At 36.9% G+C, this 20,714-nt stretch overlaps 1 protein-coding gene across 4 annotated transcripts in view; it reads left to right on the top strand.

Annotated features, from left to right (window-relative positions):
• The window catches only part of IPO11 (importin 11), a 224,248-nt gene that overhangs the window by 88,375 nt on the left and 115,159 nt on the right, over window positions 1-20,714 (top strand). For all 4 annotated transcript variants that reach the window (XM_055367578.2, XM_055367577.2, XM_063700733.1 and 1 more), the window contains exons 16-19: window positions 5,976-6,102; window positions 16,484-16,517; window positions 16,675-16,715; window positions 18,057-18,173. In XM_055367578.2, coding sequence (XP_055223553.2) covers window positions 5,976-6,102; window positions 16,484-16,517; window positions 16,675-16,715; window positions 18,057-18,173 — 319 coding nt within the window. The remainder of the gene's footprint in view (window positions 1-5,975; window positions 6,103-16,483; window positions 16,518-16,674; window positions 16,716-18,056; window positions 18,174-20,714) is intronic.

Genomic DNA, 20,714 nt, shown 5'->3' with positions numbered 1-20,714 from the left:
GATGCAAAAATCCTCAATAAAATACTGGGAAACCGAATCCAGCAGCACATCAAAAAGCTTATCCACCATGATCAAGTGGGCTTCATCCCTGGGATGCAAGGCTGGTTCAATATACGCAAATCAATAAATGTAATCCAGCATATAAACAGAGCCAAAGACAAAAACCACATGATTATCTCAATAGATGCAGAAAAAGCCTTTGACAAAATTCAACAACCCTTCATGCTAAAAACTCTCAATAAATTAGGTATTGATGGGACGTATTTCAAAATAATAAGAGCTATCTATGACAAACCCACAGCCAATATCATACTGAATGGGCAAAAACTGGAAGCATTCCCTTTGAAAACTGGCACAAGGCAGGGATACACTCTCTCACCACTCCTATTCAACATAGTGTTGGAAGTTCTGGCCAGGGCAATCAGGCAGGAGAAGGAAATAAAGGGTATTCAATTAGGAAAAGAGGAAGTCAAATTGTCCCTGTTTGCAGACGACATGATTGTTTATCTAGAGAACCCCATTGTCTCAGCCCAAAATCTCCTTAAGCTGATAAGCAACTTCAGCAAAGTCTCAGGATACAAAATCAATGTACAAAAATCACAAGCATTCTTATACACCAACAACAGACAAACAGAGAGCCAAATCATGAGTGAACTCCCATTCACAATTGCTTCAAAGAGAATAAAATACCTAGGAATCCAACTTACAAGGGACGTGAAGGACCTCTTCAAGGAGAACTACAAACCACTGCTCAAGGAAATAAAAGAGGATACAAACAAATGGAAGAACATTCCATGCTCATGGGTAGGAAGAATCAATATCGTGAAAATGGCCATACTGCCCAAGGTCATTTACAGATTCAATGCCATCCCCATCAAGCTACCACTGACTTTCTTCACAGAATTGGAAAAAACTACTTTAAACTTCATATGGAACCAAAAAAGAGCCCACATTGCCAAGTCAATCCTAAGCCAAAAGAACAAAGCTGGAGGCATCACACTACCTGACTTCAAACTATACTACAAGGCTACAGTAACAAAAACAGCATTGTACTGGTACCAAAACAGAGATATAGATGAATGGAACAGAACAGAGCCCTCAGAAATAACGCCGCATACCTACAACTATCTGATCTTTGACAAACCTGACAAAAACAAGCAATGGGGAAAGGATTCCCTATTTAATAAATGGTGCTGGGAAAACTGGCTAGCCATATGTAGAAAGCTGAAACTGGATCCCTTCCTTACACCTTATACAAAAATCAATTCAAGATGGATTAAAGATTTAAACGTTAGACCTAAAACCATAAAAACCCTAGAAGAAAACCTAGGCATTACCATTCAGGACATAGGCGTGGGCAAGGACTTCATGTCCAAAACACCAAAAGCAATGGCAACAAAAGACAAAATTGACAAATGGGATCTAATTAAACTGAAGAGCTTCTGCACAGCAAAAGAAACTACCATCAGAGTGAACAGGCAACCTACAACATGGGAGAAAATTTTCGCAACCTACTCATCTGACAAAGGGCTAATATCCAGAATCTACAATGAACTCAAACAAATTTACAAGAAAAAAACAAACAACCCCATCAAAAAGTGGGCGAAGGATATGAACAGACACTTCTGAAAAGAAGACATTTATGCAGCCAAAAAACACATGAAAAAATGCTTATCATCACTGGCCATCAGAGAAATGCAAATCAAAACCACTATGAGATATCATCTCACACCAGTTAGAATGGCAATCATTAAAAAGTCAGGAAACAACAGGTGCTGGAGAGGATGTGGAGAAATAGGAACACTTTTACACTGTTGGTGGGACTGTAAACTAGTTCAACCATTGTGGAAGTCAGTGTGGCGATTCCTCAGGGATCTAGAACTAGAAATACCATTTGACCCAGCCATCCCATTACTGGGTATGTACCCAAAGGACTATAAATCATGCTGCTATAAAGACACATGCACACATATGTTTATTGCGGCATTATTCACAATAGCAAAGACTTGGAACCAACCCAAATGTCCATCAATGATAGACTGGATTAAGAAAATGTGGCACATATACACCATGGAATACTATGCAGCCATAAAAAATGATGAGTTCATGTCCTTTGTAGGGACATGGATGAAATTGGAAACCATCATTCTCAGTAAACTATCGCAAGAACAAAAAACCAAACACCGCATATTCTCACTCATAGGTGGGAATTGAACAATGAGATCACATGGACACAGGAAGGGGAATATCACACTCTGGGGACTGTGGTGGGGTGGGGGGAGGGGGGAGGGATAGCACTGGGAGATATACCTAATGCTAGATGACGAGTTAGTGGGTGCAGCGTACCAGCATGGCACATGTATACATATGTAACTATCCTGCACAATGTGCACATGTACCCTAAAACTTAAAGTATAATTAAAAAAAAAAAAAAAAAAAGAAAAAGACAGTTCGAAACTTAGCAGGATGTATGCCTAGTGTCAGAAGTAGCCTAATCAAAGTAACATCTGTGAAGGGTGAATGTCTTGGGATCACATAATGCATACTGCAAGTCTCTGGGGAGACGGTAGAGTAGGATATAGAGACATCATGGCAAAAATATTTGAATACCCTTTCTAAGTTCTAATTGAGGTACCTAATTAAATAGTACAGATTCATATTACATTTAGTAATATGAATTATGAAATGAATTAATTTAATACATTTAATAGCACATTTGCCCAATTCTATTTTTTTTGAAATAGTCTCATTTTGTCACCCAGCCTGGAGTGCAGTGGTGCAATCTCAGCTCACTGCAACCTCCACCTCCTGGGTCCAAGCGATTCTTGTGCCTCAGTCTCCTGAGTAGCAGGGATTACAGGCGCATGCCACCACACCCGGCCAGCCCAATTCTTACGTTTTATATACATTTAAACACTTGTCTACTTACTTAAATTTTAGGTATTGAATGCATAAAATGAAAGGAAAAACCTCTTTCATAGTTTATAAAATTATTTCTTAGTTTAAAATTGGAGAATTTTAAAAAATTCTAAGGGGCTTTTTTCTTAATTTGAAGGATACACTTCTACTGATTCACTTCAGTATAGCTGGGGCCTATCAGAATACTTAGCATATAGTCATAGATAGTTAATATTTGTTGACTAAACTAATGAATGCATAGAAGGTCACATTTAGAGCCACAGAATTTGTAGAGCTGGAGATACTCTAAAAGTAATTCTTACCAGTAAGTAGCTGTTTATCTCTTCAGTTATTCAATCATTTATTCAGTTAACATACATTTTTAACACTTGGAATTTGCCATGTCCTATAGGCGGTGTTAAATAAAATAGACTCTGACTTAGTCTCAGGGAGCTAGTGAGCCTTTGATGGAGAGAAAGCTTTCATTGGCGAAACAAATGTGCAGTTTAGTTGTCCTTAAACCCTAGAGGCTATTTAGTGTAAGACCTTCACTGTCCAGTGCAGAAGCTCCCTATATGTGGCTATTGAGCACTTGAAATGTGCTTAGTGCAACTGAGGAAACAACTTTCCAATTTTAATTAATTTAAATTTAAAATTTAAAGCCATGTAAAATATTTATTGATTACATGTTGAAATGATATTTTGGATATATTGGGATATGTAAAAATATTAATACGATTTTTTTTTTTTTTTTTTGAGATGGAGTCTTGCTCTGTTGCCCAGGCTGGAGTGCAGTGGCGCGATCTCGGCTCACTGCAAGCTCTGCCTCCCGGGTTCATGCCGTTCTCCTGCCTCAGCCTCCCCAGTAGCTGGGACTACAGGTGCCCGCCACCATGCCCGGCTAATTTTTTTGTATTTTTTTTAGTAGAGACGAGGTTTCACTGTGTTAGCCAGGATGATCTCGATCTCCTGACCTCGTGATCTGCCCGCCTTGGCCTCCCAAAGAATAAGATTTTGTTTCTTTTCTCTTATAATGTGGGTACTAAAAAATTAAAATAACATATGTAGCCTGCATTATATTTCTAATGGACAAAGCTGATGTAGACCAGTGTTTCTCAAACTTTAATGTACATATGAGTCACCTGGTAATCTTGTTAAAGTTTAGGTTTTGACTTAGTAGGTCTGGGAAAAATCAAGCAATGCACACATTAAATAGCAAAGTGATCTATACTTTTACTTCTGTTTGGATGTGTCTATGAGTTTGGAATTTTACCTTTCTGAGTTTCATATTCTTTATCTGGAACAGAGTCTAATATGGTCTTAGTCCCAAAACTGATGGTTCTTTGGTGCTTTTACCTCACTCTACACAAGTTGTTACTTCTGCCTCTGTCACTTGGTTCAAACAGTTTCTGTCCCTTGAAATGACATTTTTCCACCCTTTGGCTCCAATATTGTTTATCTCAAAGACTTGCTCAGCTTCCATCTGTCTCTGCCCATTTCTTCTCTTCCTTTTCTAAAGTCCTAGTACACTACTTTGTGTTTTTAAATTCCTTTAGGTGTGTTATAAACTTCTTGGGGGCAGGGAATACTTACATACTTTTTTTTGTAACTTTATTTATTTATGTTATTTAATTTTTGAGATGGGGTCTCACTTTGTCACCCAGGCTAGAGTGCAGTGCCATGATGTTGGCCCACTTCAATCTCTGCTTCCTGGGCTCAAGTGATCCTCCCACCTCTGCCTCCTGAGCAGCTGGGACCACGATGTGTGCCACCATGCCCAGCTATTTTTGTGTAGTTTTGGTAGGGTTTTATCATATTGGCCAGGCTGGTCTCAAACTCCTGAGCTCAAGCCATCTGCCCGCCTCAGCCTCCCAAATGCTGGGATTACAGGTGTAAGCCACTGCACCCGGCCCAGTTTTTGCAACTTTAATGAGCAGTTTTTTCCTGTGTGCTTGATCATCTTTTGAAATTGCAGTTTTTTGGGGAAAAAAAAGTGTTTCATTTATACCCAGAAATATTTATCATCTTGCCACTAAAATTTACATAATATCAAGAAGGTACTTCATGAGTGAAATTCTTGGACACAAATGTTTTGAACTGCATGATTTTTCTCCTTACCTGAACTTTGATTTCTTTTAGCGAAGATGATGAGAGAAAGAAAGAAATGTATATATGTGCTACTGTAAATGTTTTGCCAATGTTAATATATGTTATTTTGGTAATTTGAGTCACATTCTGTTATTGTGTACCTCTTACAAAATTAGCTTAGTTGAAATCACAAAATTTATATGAAAGTTTTATATAAGCCTAGAAGTTTCTTACATTGTTCTGAAAATAATCTTCATAGTATTAACAGAATTGGAGTAGAAAATTACATACAGGAGCTTCTTTATTATTATTGTTGGGGACCTTTCCAGTTTTAGAGTTTGGGGCATTGCCACTGTTTTTGGTTACTTGAGCTAAAAACAAATGGATTTGGTTTTTATGAAACATATCTACATTGCGGTTCTTTAAGATAAAAGAGTCAGGATTACAACATATATGCCTAGGAATTTTTAAGTACTAAAAGTTTTAATAATATTTATTTAGATCAAGACTTCATTGTTAATATTTTGTACTGTGGTACATTTAGAAGTAGGCTTTAAGCTTTTTTTTTTTTTTTTTTTGACAGAGCCTTGATCTGTTGCCTAGGCTGGAGTGCAGTGGCACAATCTTGGCTTATTGCCAACCTCTGTCTCCTGGGTTTCAAGGGATTCTCATGCCTCAGACTTCCAAGAAGCTGGGACCACAGGTGCATGCCACCACGCCCTGCTAATTTTTGTATTTTTAGTAGAGATGGGGTTTCACCATGTTGCCCAGATTGGTCTTCAACTCCTGGCCTCAAGTGATTTGCCCTCCTTGGCATTCCAAAGTGCTGCGATTATAAGCATGAGCCAGCACACCTGCTTTTAAGCTTTTATATTAAAAATGCAGATTGCATTCTTACTACATTTTAGATTTAAATGATAAATTATACTAAAAGAAATAGACCTCTTAAAATATTTAACATTTTAATTTCATGATTTTTTCCTGTTTAGGTATAAGCCATTGCGACGCAGGGTGATTTGGCTCATCGGTCAGTGGATTTCTGTGAAATTCAAGTCTGACTTAAGACCCATGCTTTATGAAGCAATCTGTAACTTGCTTCAAGATCAAGATTTAGTGGTATGTTTCTTAAGTGCCTTAAAAGAGTTAGTTTTTAAAGTTTCACCTGTGCAAATCATCAAGTTCACAACAGTTTATGTCTTTTCTTTATGATGTTTATGGCCTTTCACTGCACTAGTTATTCCTTGGTGAGCAGTTTGATTTGAGGGTAGAAAATCTTTTGATTCTTGTTTGCCCTTCCCATTACTAGTCATTGAAAAAAAAATTAAGCTCTACTATTATAAAGTAATTTATAATTTCTTAGAAAAAAAGGCAGTTTTAAAAAATCCCTTTATAGCTTACATGTTCTTTTTAAAAATCAGGATAGACTTTGGCATTGAAATAGCATCATAATTTATTTCATCTTTACTGTTGATTCTTTGTCCCTCATTTTGAGAATTTTTTTTAAGCCTTTGGAATTATTGGGCTCTTTTAAGGAATTTTTCTTTCTTTATGGTATTCATATATTATTGTTGATTTTGTTACTGAAAACTTGATAGTAAGCTCTTCTTTGCTTTTTCCCCCTTCAAAGCAGTAGGTTTGCTGCTTTATTATAAAATTACTGAAATAGTAGTAGTAATTTTACAGGCCTATGATTTTAAGAAGTTTAAATTGTAAAGAATAGTTTTCTTTCTTTTTTCCTACTGGTGCTTTACTATATGCCTGGGTGAATATATTACTGACTTAATATACATGTTCGCTGTCTTTTCCTGATTTTCAATTTGTTTTAGGTAAAATTAAGTGATTTTTTTTTTCTCCCCTGAGTTGTGCTAAGATCTTTTTTAATCATTTCTCACTCTCCCTCCCTTTACCCCCCCGAATTTTATTTTTAGTTTGAACCCACCTGGTTTTTGCCTGTCAGCAGAGGTTTGGACTGTACTTCCCTTTTTTACATGTGCTGACATAAAGAAAACTACATGTAGTGTTCACTAAAGGAAAGCATAAATAGGTGAATTTGTTACAGAAACACAATACATTCCAAAGGCAAATAGAACTGATCTTTGGATTTTCTACCTAAGTATTATCTGCTTTGTGTAAATAATTTGAGAATTTAAGTACCATTCTGTAATTATTAAATACTATAAGCATGGGAAGTTACAAGAGAGCCTTGTGGTATTTTACCGGGTTTACATTCTTAGAAATTTATTAATATAACTTAGCTACTTCTGAAATTTCTATTTGCTAAAATTAATTTTCTTCTGTAATAGCTTTAGAATAAAGCATAAGATTTAAATTTTTGCTTTCCTAGTTGGAAATATTTGCCCTTCTGTCAAAGAGAAGATACTAAATGGTTTATGGATGTGTTACAAAAGGGTTAAATTTCAATTAAGTTTTCTTTGGGAAATAGAGAAATTGCTTGGAGTTTTTCTTTTTTCTGTTTTGTTTTGGGAGACTGAGTCTCTCTTTTTTGCCTCGGTTGCAGTGCAGTGATACTATCACGGCTCATTGTAGCCTCAATGTCCTGGGCTTAGCTGATCCTCCCACCTCAGCCTCCCAGGTATCTGGGACTATGTGCGCCACAACGCCTGGCTGATTTTTCTATTTTTTGTAGAGATGGTATTTTGCCACATTGCCCAGGCTGGTCTTGAACACCTGGACTCAAACGATTCACCCACCTCAGCCTCCCAAAGTGTTGGGATTATAGGCGTGAGCCACTGCACTGGGCCCAGAAATTGCTTGGGTCTTAGACTTGTTTTATAATGAGTCTATTAAAAAAAGGAAAGAGAAAAATGAATTATTTCAGCCAGCACCTTAAAAACAGAACATTAATTCTACCAGATATCAACAAGTGTAACTGGAGAGAAAGGGATTCATGTCCAGATAAGTTTGGAAGACTCTGAAATAAATATTCAAATGGGCCTCTTAGTTACACAACTGGTCAGAGCCTTTAAAAATGTACATTTGTGGCATGCGTGGTGACTCACGCCTATAATCCCAGCACTTTGGGAGGCCGAGGCGGGCTGATCACGAGGTCAGGAATTTGAGACCAGCCTGGCCAGCACGGTGAAACCCCATCTCTACTAAAAATACAAAAATTAGCTGGGCATGGTGGCATGCGCCTGTAGTCCCAGTTACTTGGGAGGCCGAGGCAGGAGAATCGCTTGAACCTGGGAGGCAAAGGTTGCAGTGAGCCGAGATTGCCCCACTGCACTCCAGCCTGAGCGACAGAGAGAGACTGCGTCTCAAAAAAAAAAAAAAAAAAAGAAAAAAAAGAAGTGCATTTGCATTATGACTAGCCCACATGACTAATACGTTAGTATTCATAGAATATACTTTGAGGAAATGTTGCTTTAGGTTCAGCCTTTGCCCTTTATATCTTGTGGTGGCTACATCTCGTGTTTACATGTTTTGCATATGTTTTATACTGTAACTATTATTTTGCAATAAATTGTTAAGAAGATTGTTTAGTAAGGCACCCAGTTAGTGGTTAGTGTTGTAAACCTTGGCCTTTTTAAAAAGTACATTTAAAATCAAGAATGTATAAGTCATACTGCTTTAATTTTCAGCCTTTGAGAAATGCTAGCTAATATAATGTGGGGAGATACCTTATACATGCATACATATACGCAATAGTGTACAACCATATAGAGACATGTATGTATATATATGCAAACATGCATTTATATATATAAACATATACACAAACACACATTGTGTATGTATGTGTATACATATGTGTCACACAATTAAGTCAAATTGCTACACTGAGGAAAAGTTAACAATATTTCAAATAAACCAAAAAATATGTCACTCTGTTTGCATTATATTTCCCTAGATCAGACAGTAATTTTATATTGTCACACGGCTATCAGAGGTAAGAGACATTCTCTGCCCAGCGGCCTCTGATGTTATAAAATTTGTGAAGTCCTATACTAACTGGAGAAGTTGTTTCCTCCAGTTGCTGCACTGCTTCTGCTGTGTCACAAGTATGTAGATCCTGATGAATCGAACTCCTCTCTGGCTTTCAGAATCTGCATTCTCTTTCCTAAGGGCTGCTGTTAAGGAATCGGGATACATTTGATACTGATTAACTACCGTTGTCCATGTGCTATTCTTTTGTTATTAGAAGGAGACTGGCTGTGACGGAGTAGAAGTAGCTGTTAATTTTTTTTTCTTTTTTTGGCTGCTCCGTAGAAAGAGCAGGGCTACCCCATAGGCAAGAATTTTGTCAATAAAAAATTCAGCAGCTAACAGAAGAAGCACTTGTGTGCTCATCACTCAGTTACCCATATTTTCATTTGTAATATTTTCCACATATATTTCAAATATTTTATTTAAGAAGTGAAATATTACAAATGCAGTTGAATTCCTCTTTCTCTTTCCAGTCTCATTCTATTGTCTTTGTTAAGCAGAGGTTTTACATTTTAATAGATTTATTGATTACTTTTTTTTTTTTTTTTTTGAGACAAGGTCTCACTTTGTTGCCCAGGCTAGACTGCTGTGGTGAGGTCACGACTCACTGCAGCCTTGACACCCGAGGGCTCAGGCAATTGTCCCACATCAGCCTTTCGAGTTGCTAGGACTATAGGAGTGTACCACTATGCCTGGCTAATTTTTTGATTTTTTGTATAGACGAGGTCTCACTGTGTTGGCCAGGCTGGTCTAGAACTCTGGGCTCAAGCTGTCTTCCCACCTTGGCCTCCCAAAGTGTTGGGATTATAGGCATTGGCCCCTCAGCCTGGAAAGAAATCCTTTTTCTTCACTCTTGGTTTTTTATTCTGCCTCGAATTTATTTTTGAGTGTGATGTAAGAAAGGTTCTTTCTTTCTTTTTTAAAAAATAAGGATGGCAACACTACAGTGATCCATTGAATAATACGTAGTTTTCTTTGTGGCTGTCTCTGTCATATCCCATGTTTACATGTGGACCTGTTTCTGGAATTTGTGCCGTTTCACTGGCCTACTTGTGTATCTCTACTTGAATATTGTTTTTTTGTTGTTGTTGTTGTTGTTGTTTCTTAAACAACAGCTTTATAGTAAGCCTTCACACCTGGTAGGAAATGTATTCTTGTAGCTTTCAGTACCCACAAATTTTTCATAGTTTATGGAAGATTAAATACTGTTTTCATCAGCCATTTTTTTTTGCGTGTGGTCCAGTGTTTGTGCTTACTGTTAATTGACCACCTTTTTAAACTTATTGTTAACAGACTACCTCTTTTGGAGCATATCAGTAGTTCCTTGTGCCATAATTTGAGAACTACTGACCTGGATTCTATACAATAGACCAAAACACCTTCTAAAAAGTATCTTTTACACTCCCTTCCTTTCCCCTTTATAATATATTAGTTAGTAGATAGAGTGCTTATGACAGCTTCTAGGTTTTAGAACATTATTTCTACACTGTAAACTAGAATTACTAAACTTTAGGTTAGAGGAACCTTCCTTTCCCAGGACTACAGATGATTCTTTAACCAGAATCTTTGTTTATAAACTGGGCTTCTTTAGGCTGTAGGGTTTCTGAACTAATTATATCTTTAAGTTTCAGAAATTCAAAGAAAGTTTTTAGGACGTCTTGGCTGGGCACGGTGGCTCACGCCTGTAATCCCAGCACTTTGAGAGGCCAAAGTGGGTGGATCACCTGAGCCTGGCCAACATGGGGAAACCCCATCTCCACTAAAGATACAAAAATTAGCTGGGCATGGTGGCGGGCACCTGTAGTCCCAGCTATTCAGGAGGTTGAGGCAGGAGAATTGCTTGAATCTGGCAGGTGGAGGTTGCAGTGAGCCAAGATCAAACCACCATACTCCAGCCTGAGCAACAGAGCAAGATTTCATCTTAAAAGAAAAAAATTTTTAGAAAGTTTTACCTAGATTATTTAACCTTCAGTAAAACAAGCAGTAAATTACTAGAAATTCAGCATTAGTATAATCTTTCACTTTTGTGAAAGCCTATGTAAGATATAAACTGTGGTATAATCAGAAAGCGTGTAGTTTGAGGGTGTGGTGTGGTTGCTTGTGAAGCAAAGAAATGGCCGTCTTCATGGGCGCGTTGACCACCAACCAGCATAGACATATAGTCATGTGCTGTTTCATGACGGGTATATTCTGAGAAATGTATCCTTAGGCGATTTCCTCATTGTGGGGACATCATAGAGTGTGCTTTTACACAATCCGAGATAGTAGAGGCTATCTAGGCTGTGGGTACAAACCAGTGTAGCATGTTACTGTACTAAATACTTTAGGCAGTTGTAACATGATGGTAAGTATTTGTGTGTCTAAACAGAAAAGGTACAGTAAGAATATAATATAAAAGATAAAAAACGTTACACCTCTATAGGGCGCTTGAATAGCGCTTGCGGGCTTGGATGTTGCTCTGGGTGAGGCAGTCAATGAGTGATTAGTGAATGTGAAAGCCTAGAAAATCACTGTATACCACTGTAGACTTCATAATCATTGTACACTTAGGCTACACTAAATATATTGGGAAATATTCTTTCTTCAACAATAAATTAACCACATCTTACTCTAACTTTTTTTTTTTTTTTTTTTTTTGAGACGGAGTCTCGCTCTGTCGCCCAGGCTGGAGTGCAGAGGCGCAATCTCGGCTCACTGCAAGCTCTGCCTCCTGTAACTTCTTTACTTTAAAAATTTTTTAAAGTTCTTGACTCCTTTGTAATAGCACTTAGCTTAAAATACACATACATTGTATATTTGTGCAAAAATATTTTCTTTTGTTATATCCTTATTCTGTAAGCTTTTTTTATTTTACAGTTTTTTCCACTTCTAGTAATTTTCCTTAAAATCTAAATCAAAGACACAAACACATTAGCCTAGGCCTACGCAGGGTTAGGATCATCAATATCATTGTCTTCCACCTCCACATCTTGTCCCACTAGAAGGTCTTCTGGGGTGTTAACACACATGCAGCTGTCATCTCCTATGATAACAATGCCTTCTTCTGAGCTGGGTGTGGTAGCTCACGCCTATAATCCAAGCACTTTGGAAGGCCAAGGCGGGCAAATTGCTTGAGCCCAGGAATTCAAGACCAGTTTGGGCAACATGGTGAAACCCTGTCTCCACAAAAAATACAAAAATTAGCCAGACATGGTGGCATGTGCCTATAGTCCCAGCTACTCGGGAGGCTGAGGTGGGATTGCTTGAGCCTAAGAGGTCAAGGCTGCTGTGAGCCATGATCATGCCACTGCAGTTCCAGCCTGGGTGGCAGAGTGAGACTCTTTCAAAAAAAGAAACAACAACAAAAAATGCCTGCTCCTGTCATACCTACTGAAGGACCTGCCTGAGGCAGTTTTACAGTTAACTTTTTTTTTTTAATTGGTAGAGGAGTATATTCTAAAGTAACAATAAAGAAGTATAGTGTAGCATATACATAAGCCAGTAACGTAGTTGCTTATTTTCATTATTAAGTATTATATACTACTGAACATAATTGTATGTACTATACTTTTGTTTTATAAAGAGACAGGGTCTTGCTGTGTCACCCAGGATGGAGTACAGTGGCGTGATCATAGCTTACTGCAGCCTTGAATTCCTGGGCTCAAGTGATCCTCCCACCTCAACTTCCCAATTACCTGGGACTACAAATGCATGTTACCAGGCCTTCCTAATTCTTTGATTTTTTTTGTAGAGTGGGATCTCTCTATGTTGCCCAGGCTGCTCTCAAACTTTGAGCCTCAAGCAATTCTCCCTTCGTGGCCTCCCAAAGTACTGGGATTATAGGTGTGAGCAACTGCACCAGGCCATGTCTGTGCTGTACTTTTATACTACTGGCTGTGCAGTAGATTTCTTTACACCAGCATCACTGCAAATGCATAGGTAATGTGATGTGTTTTGACAGCCATGACATCACTGTGTGATGGGAATTTTCAACTCAGTTATAATCTTATGAGACTACGTTTGTAAATGTGATCTGTTGTTGACTAATACATTATTATGTGATGCATAATGGTATTGAATTTTCTAAAATGGAAAGTTACTAGGTGGAGTTTAATGAAGTACTTTCAGTGGTATGGAGAAGACTGTAGCATAGCCTATATTTACTGTGGGAAGTACAGCTGGGATCTGGGCAGAGGTATTACAGGTGCTTTGAAACTCTTGTGTCTTTCCACTCTTGTGCGTTTTATGGGTCTTTCAGTTTTGTCAATTTTTCTTTTGTACACTTTCTAATTTTTTTTTCTATTTACCTATCCTTTGTATCTCAAAAACACTGCTACAGATCTTGATCTCTCAACTAGTCTGTGTTTTGAAAGATCCCAGAATGAATTCTGAATTCAATTATACTCATCAAATATAAATTCTGAAGGAAATATAAAATAATCTGTTTGAGACATCAAAATATTAGACCTATCTAAAACCAAGAAGAAAGGAAACCTTAGTCTACTAAGTTTCCTACAGTCAGTTTTGAGTTTATAATTGATATGTCTATTAATTATACATGAAAATGACCTTGAGAATTTTTTTCTTGAAAGGAGATGAATTTATTTATTTATTTTTATTTTATCTCTGGTCCTTGATTCAGGAGGAGATGAATAAATCAAAGATGCTTTCTATCCTTTTAGGAAACTTATTCATATAACATTTCAGAAGGATGATACCAGATTGTATAATTCAGTGTACTAATGTATAGGACAATGTCATTTATGTTAGTATTTCTTATGCCTGGCATGGAGTCAAGTCTTAGAAAATGCTTATTGAAAGAATTAGGAATAGGGATAGGAAAGAACCCAAGAATGAGGATGGCTTTTTAAATAATTGAATTATGAAATCATAATTTTATTTCTCCTTAGCATATTATTATTTTGTGTCTGCCTTATTTACATTTTCCTGGTGGTCTTAAGTCCCTGAGATACTGCCATTTCTTTCTGGCCCCAACACCATGCTCACTGTTTTAGTCTGTGGACTGCCTTCACTGCTATGGGCAAGATGTAAAAGTGGTCAGGCATTAGGCTAGTCCAAATCCACCTAAGTGTCTTGATAAGACGCATTCGTTGTGACATCTGCACAGAAGTTTCTGGCTCTGCTTACCTTTGTAGCAGTATTTGGAAGTACTGTTGACCTGCATTTTCTTCTCATTCATTTCCCTGTTTCTCTCATGCTTTGGGGGATCTGTCCAATGTTTCTTATGTCTTGACGGCGCTTACTCTCCCAATTTGGAATTGCCTGTTATCTTTTCATGAATTTTCTGAGGTTTCAGCTGGGGTAGGGTAGACAGACTCACAGTAGAAATGTGTTAGACTTTTCTACCAGTCTTCTAGCACACTCCGCAAGTCTTCATTCTATAAACTCAACTTTTGATGTTGTCCCCCCATTGCTTGAGTTGCTGCCAAATTCATTCCACTTCTTTGTGGTAAGTACCTCTTATTTCTTTTAAAGCTCAGGAAGAGCCGACTGTTTTTCTTACGTTTATTTGTCATCATTTAAAATGCTCTTTAACTTTCCTTAAAAGTCTGTGTTTTTTTATTTTCCCTTGTGATCTGGCTTTCTGTTCTTGCAGTCAAACTGGAATGCAGGCGGTTCATCTTAATTCATTTCACCTTTTTCTCTGCACATACTACTACACTGACTTCCCCTTTTTAGGAAGGAAAACATTGTTTTATTCAGGTGTCTTGTTTCATTTACTTATTTGCATAAATGTTATGGCTCGGGGTTGAGTGCATCTCTAGAATAAATGGTCCTTTTGTGGAGGAAAGTCGAGAGAATTAAGGGTTAGTGTGCTGGCAGTTTGATTTCTTTTCCTTTCCTTTCCTTTTTCCTTTTTTCCTTTTTCCAAGTTGGAGTCTTGCTCTGTTGCCCAGGCTGGAGTGCAGTGGCACAATCAGCTTACTGCAACCCTCGCCTCCCAGGTTCAAGCGATCCTGGTACCCCAGTCTCCTGAGTAGCTGAGATTATAGGTGCACGCCACTATGCCCAGCTAATTTTTGTATTTTTTTAGTAGAGATGGGGTTTCACCATGTTGGCCAGTCTGGTCTCGAACTCCTGGCCTCAAGTGACCCGCCTGCCTCCGCCTCCCAAAGTGCTGGGATTATAGGCATGAACCACCGTGCCTAGCCTTGATTTCTTGTTTCTTTTTTGAGGGGCTTTCATGTCTTGGTCTCTGTGAATTGTTAATATTGTACTTGTATATTCACTCAGTACTAAATGCTGGGAACTTAAAGATGTTTATGTGTAGTCCATGTCCTCAAGGGGATTGTCCTGTGCTTAATGTTTTCAAGTTAGCCATTTTTATCAGTAATTGTTTAATATCTATTCCTCTCCTCCCCAGATTGTAAGATCTGTATGGGCATGGCTTACTCAGCTTTTTCTACAGCAGCTAACACAGTGCCGATGATAGTTCCTCACTGAATAGTTTTTGATGCAATACCTGACCATACTGTCTTTTCATGAGGTCATTTTGTGGCAGATCAAGTGGCAGCAAAATTGTTAAATCTGTTAAAAATCTGGAAATGTTCACATTGCCTTTAGAGACAGTGAATAAAAGGAAAAAGCAGGTGAAAAAACATCTGCACTGTAGGCTCTTAGAATCTGCGGATTTGGCAGTAGAGTATTTAACGTTTGGTGAAGGTGGCTAATTGCATCTCAAGACCTCAGAAGCTCCTGTAAAATGTTTTAAATGCTTACTTTTTGAAAAATGACTAGAAAGAAAAAAACAGTTGCTATAGTGTAACATCTAAGAAAGTAATGGTTCTCAGCTGGGAAATAAAAGTTTTAGATATATTATCTCACAGATTGAAATATAGAATTTAGTCATGTCTTGAGCTCATGTTACTTTATGTGGAAACTATGAATATCTTAGCCCATGCCAATTTTAGCCGATTAAGTCTGCGATAACACTTGAAAGAGAATGAGATTATGTTGTAATATGATTTGCCCAGGTAACATGCTGGTACACATGGAAAATATGATTTAGGAGGTCAGGAGCGTATGTAAACCTTTCTGTATTTGTGAACTGTGGGATTTAGCAAATCTCAAAATATTTTGGGGATATTTCAAAGATTAACTGTAATTGAGGTTACAGGTGGAAATTTGCTTGTGTTCTTTCTCCTCCCCACCTCCTTCCTTCCTTGTCTCCTTTTGCACCTTTGACTTACACATCCTCCAATTTGTCCAACCCCACCCTGGTTTCCTGCTTCCTTCTTCCTCAATCCCATGCTCTCCACATACTTTACGGCAAATTATTTTCCTTCCTGGAAGGACCCACTGGATTAAAGGCTTATTAAGTAAATTATGGGAAACTGAAAAGAATAGGAATAAATGCTACTTTACCTTTTCTTTTTATTCCTTGCTTTGGATAAGGAGAGTATCCCTTTATTTCTGAATATTTACATGGTCTGTGACTCTAATAATAATAAGAGTACAGAAAGTGATTTGGAATAAAATTTTTTGTTTGATATTAATGATGTTTAGTCATTCTAAAATAATTAAAAACTAATGATATACTTTCTTTTAGGTCCGTATTGAAACAGCTACAACTTTGAAGTTAAATATCCTTCTGAAAATTTAAAAATACTTCATTGCAAAGAACTTTAACACTTTTAATTATTATTTATTTTGTGAAATTAATTTATGTATACTTGTTTTAGATACAGATTTATTTTGATAAAACTTATATATTCTCAATATTCCTTAACTGTTCTTCACCTGTTGATGATTTTGAATTTAGAACAGATCAATTTCTACCGGTAAGAATATACATTTCCAGGTATTTTTTTAAAAAAACAATTTCTGCTTATGTCTTTGAATACTATTTTATACATGAAATTATCTATGTGTTACTTATTAAAGTTGAATTTAAAAGTATGCTGTATTGGATTATTTTGGAGGACATAATTTTTATTGTAAACTGTTTTGGTAACTTTTATTGCTAACAGTTCACTTATATTCTGCTTACTTTTGTTTAGCAATTTTGTCATCTGTGTTGAAGTTGGTTGCCAAACTTTTTTTTTCAAAATTGAAAAACATCTAGTATCTTCATTTTATGTGTGTCTGTTACTTTTTTGCTCCTTAGGTTATTTTTCTGTGTTATTTGCATGTGTATATCTTTATCCTGTCCTACACACTAGACTGTAAATTACTTGATGAGCAGAATACCAAGTTCTATTCATCTTTTTACTCTTTACTCAACCCCCAGCACCTAACATGGTGTTTTGCCATAACTGGTACTCAGTAAGCACTTGTTAAACATATCAGTAACATTGGGGTGTTAATATATGTTCTTAAGAGGATGGGGTGAGAAGAAAGTTACGTGATAAAATGTACTTCTTTTGGTGAGGGGGATAGATAGGGAAGCTTGTAAAGCAGTGATCTTGCTTTAATAAAATAATGACTAGACATTTTTGGATGAAAGAAATGTGTTGTAGAAGTGTGTGCTAAAATGAGCCCTATATCTGAAAGAACAAATTCTTGCTTTATGTAAGTGTGATTTGTTAAGTTTCTAACGTAATTTTCATAATATAAGAGTTCACAGCCAGACATAGGGTATTTGTTTTTGATTTCCTAATAAGAACTATTCTGCCATTTTTAGAATAACAAGTTATATCTATAAAAATGTATATCTCCATGCAATATATATTAAGGGTTACATCAGATAGCTAGTATGTGAGTGCAATAATTAACGTCTTTTTGCCGTAATGAGTAGGTCTTGCAAAACAAAACATTTCGTGATTGGCACCAGGCATATATGGAAGAACAGTGACAAGGCACTGTTAATAGTTTAGTTAACAGTATAAAATTTAAACAGACATAGCTTAGACAATATTCCTCTAAACATTATTCAGTTTGTAGATGAGTTAAATTCTGAAATGGACACATTCAGCAGCAATGAAGAAAGAAAACACTTTGTAAAACAATATGTACTGGCAGCTTGAACAATTTCAGGTTGTTTAGGTAATGCCAAGCTTTTGGCTGTTTATTTGACTTACTGCTTTGACATTATGATTTATTTCTTACTTCTGTTCGTATGAATGTAGAGGTCTTTCATTTCTATTCTAAACCTTTTTTATTTTCTTTCTTTTTACCTGCAGTATTTGGAAACCATGTTCACACTACTTTTTCAGTTACTGCAGCAAGTTACAGAATGTGACACAAAGATGCATGTTTTGCATGTCCTTTCTTGTGTGATCGAAAGAGTCAACATGCAGGTAATTATATTGTAAAACATGAAAATAAATGAGGGGTGGGTAGAATAGACGTAGAATTCATTAATATCCTTGACTACATTGTTTAAGAGTTAAAACATTAATTGAAATGCTTCTAACTTATAGATTGTGGTTTCAGTTATGTATTATTCAAAATTGACGTTTATATTCGATTTTCTAAAAATGAGAAAATTAAAATACTAAAAAAAAAATTGGATCAACAATGTAGAGTTGTTCATAGAGCAGAATTTTACATATTTTAGAAGATCCAGCCGATGTAAAATTCAGTGTGTTTGAGGGCATAGCCACAAGTGTCCATCAGCAAGACTTCTGGGAAGTCTGTTATTTTTACCTGAAAAATTAAGTATTTTTTGCAGTCTGGTCTGCATTATATTTACATTTGGCTTAACGTAAAAATGAGGTATAAAGCTCTTAACAGTTCAGTTATTCAGCTTCCCCTGTCACTCTGAATCTTTGTGGAAAATTGTTAATCCGGAAAACCAGACTGTAATTATCGTTGTGGCTTCCTATATTCTAGTTCACCATTGCATATCCTTGTTTGCGAAGCACTGAAGCAAATCTGTGATTTGCATTGTATTAGGAAAGATAATTGATTTGGATTTCACAGACTTAGAGTTTACTCTGGGATCTGCTGTTAGTGAATTGTGACACCTTGAGCAGATTTATTAATTCTAAAGCAGTTGATGAGAATAGCTATTAATTATTGAGTAATGACAACATACTGACATATGTGCTACATGCTTTGCATATACTTCTCATTTAGTTCTCACAAAAAACTTGAGGTAGAGGAGTTAGAATTTATTGTCTCAAACAATTTGAGACTTGAAGGAACTTTTCAAAGTTCACATATTTTAATGGCACTGCCAGTACTTTAAGCATAATGCGACTCCCGTGGTAGGGTTGAGTCACTGTTAATCATTTGAAACAGATCTGGGTACTGGTGTCTAAAAGTAGTAATATCTGTATGATTCTTAGTACTTGGTGTTCTTAATACGTTAATCACATTAATTCATTTGATGGTGTTTTTTTCAACAACATTGAGAGAATTTGGTCACACAGAGTTCATTGCAACTGTTTTAAGAACTCATTTTAAGTCCTTGCCTCTGCTATTTAGTTTGGGCAAAGTCTTTAACCTTGTGTCCTCATGTATAAAATGGTAAAGATAATTCTGAACTCACCTAACTTAGGATTTCATGAGCATAAAATTATTTCACATCTCCAAAATGCTTCAGGGTACTATAAAGTTGCAATAAATGGTTTAAAAAGTTGATTATAAAAACAAGATTTGGCTATTTTCTGTAATTTTATTTAGAAATATATGGCAGATGGAAATTTCTTAAATAAAATTTTTTTTTAAATAGAAATGGGTCTTCTTACCTTTGTCTCCCCAAACTTGGAATTAAAACTTTTTCTGTAAAGTTTGTTATTTTTTTGGCTTAGTAAATTTAAAAATGCTTATGTGTTTCTGTCTACACTCATTTTTCGGATCACAAATAGCCTAAGCAGCTTACATGCCTATATTATCAGAAAGTAACAATAAGATATAGTTATTCAATATAGTTTTTGTTTTTGAAAACTCAAACTAAATAGGAAATGGTTAAAAAAAATTTTCAGTTGTCTGATTCTTTTTTTTTCTACCTTAACCTCTGATCAACCCTATCATTTTTATCATTGTTGCATATATCCCTTAACTCTCTTTAATATGCCAAATTTGATGTTTGTCCATGAGGCAGCAAACTTTTTAAAAATGTTAACAAATCTTATCTTTTTTGAGATGAAGTCTTGCTCTGTCACCCAGGCTGGAGTGCAGTGGCGCATCTCAGCTGACTGTACCCTCCTCTCCTATCTCCTGGGTTCAAGTGATTCTTGTCCTCAGACTCCTGAGTAGTAGCTTGGATTACAGGTGTGCCACCATGCCTGGCTAATTTTTTTTTTTTTTTGTATTTTTAGTAGAGATGTGGTTTTGCCATTTTGGCTGGGCTGGTCTCAAACTCCTGGGCTCAAGGGATCCACCCGCCTTGGCCTTCCAAAGTGCTGGGATTACAGATGAGAACCACCGCAGCTGGCCAGAATTATCTTTTTGATATTAGGCAGCAAACATTTTGAGCCATCTTACAATAGTGCTTTCTTCTTCTTCTTCTTTCTTCCTTCGTCTTCCTTCTTCCTTGTTTCTTTCTTCTTTCTTCTTCTTTCTTCCTCCCTTCCTCCCTTCCTCCCTTTCTCCCTCCCTCCCTCCCTCCCTCCCTCTCTTTCTTTCTTTCTTTCTTTCACAAAGTGCAGGTTTGTTACGTAGGTATACATGTGCCATGTTGTTTTGCTGCACCCATCATGTTGACAGTTACATTAGGTATTTCTCCTAATGCTATCCCTCCCCCAGCCCTGCACCACTCGCCCCCAACAGGCCCTGGTGTGAGATGTTCCCCGCCCTGTGTCCATGTGTTCTCATTGTTCAACTCCCACCTATGAGTGAGAACATGCGGTGTTTGGTTTTCTGTCCTTGTGATAATTTGCTGAGAATGATGG

Source organism: Gorilla gorilla, chromosome 19, assembly GCF_029281585.2.
Source record: "Gorilla gorilla gorilla isolate KB3781 chromosome 19, NHGRI_mGorGor1-v2.1_pri, whole genome shotgun sequence".
In the NCBI taxonomy this organism is placed as follows: domain Eukaryota; kingdom Metazoa; phylum Chordata; class Mammalia; order Primates; family Hominidae; genus Gorilla; species Gorilla gorilla.
Note: the sequence above shows the minus strand (reverse complement) of the source record. Positions and strands in the feature narration are given on the sequence as shown.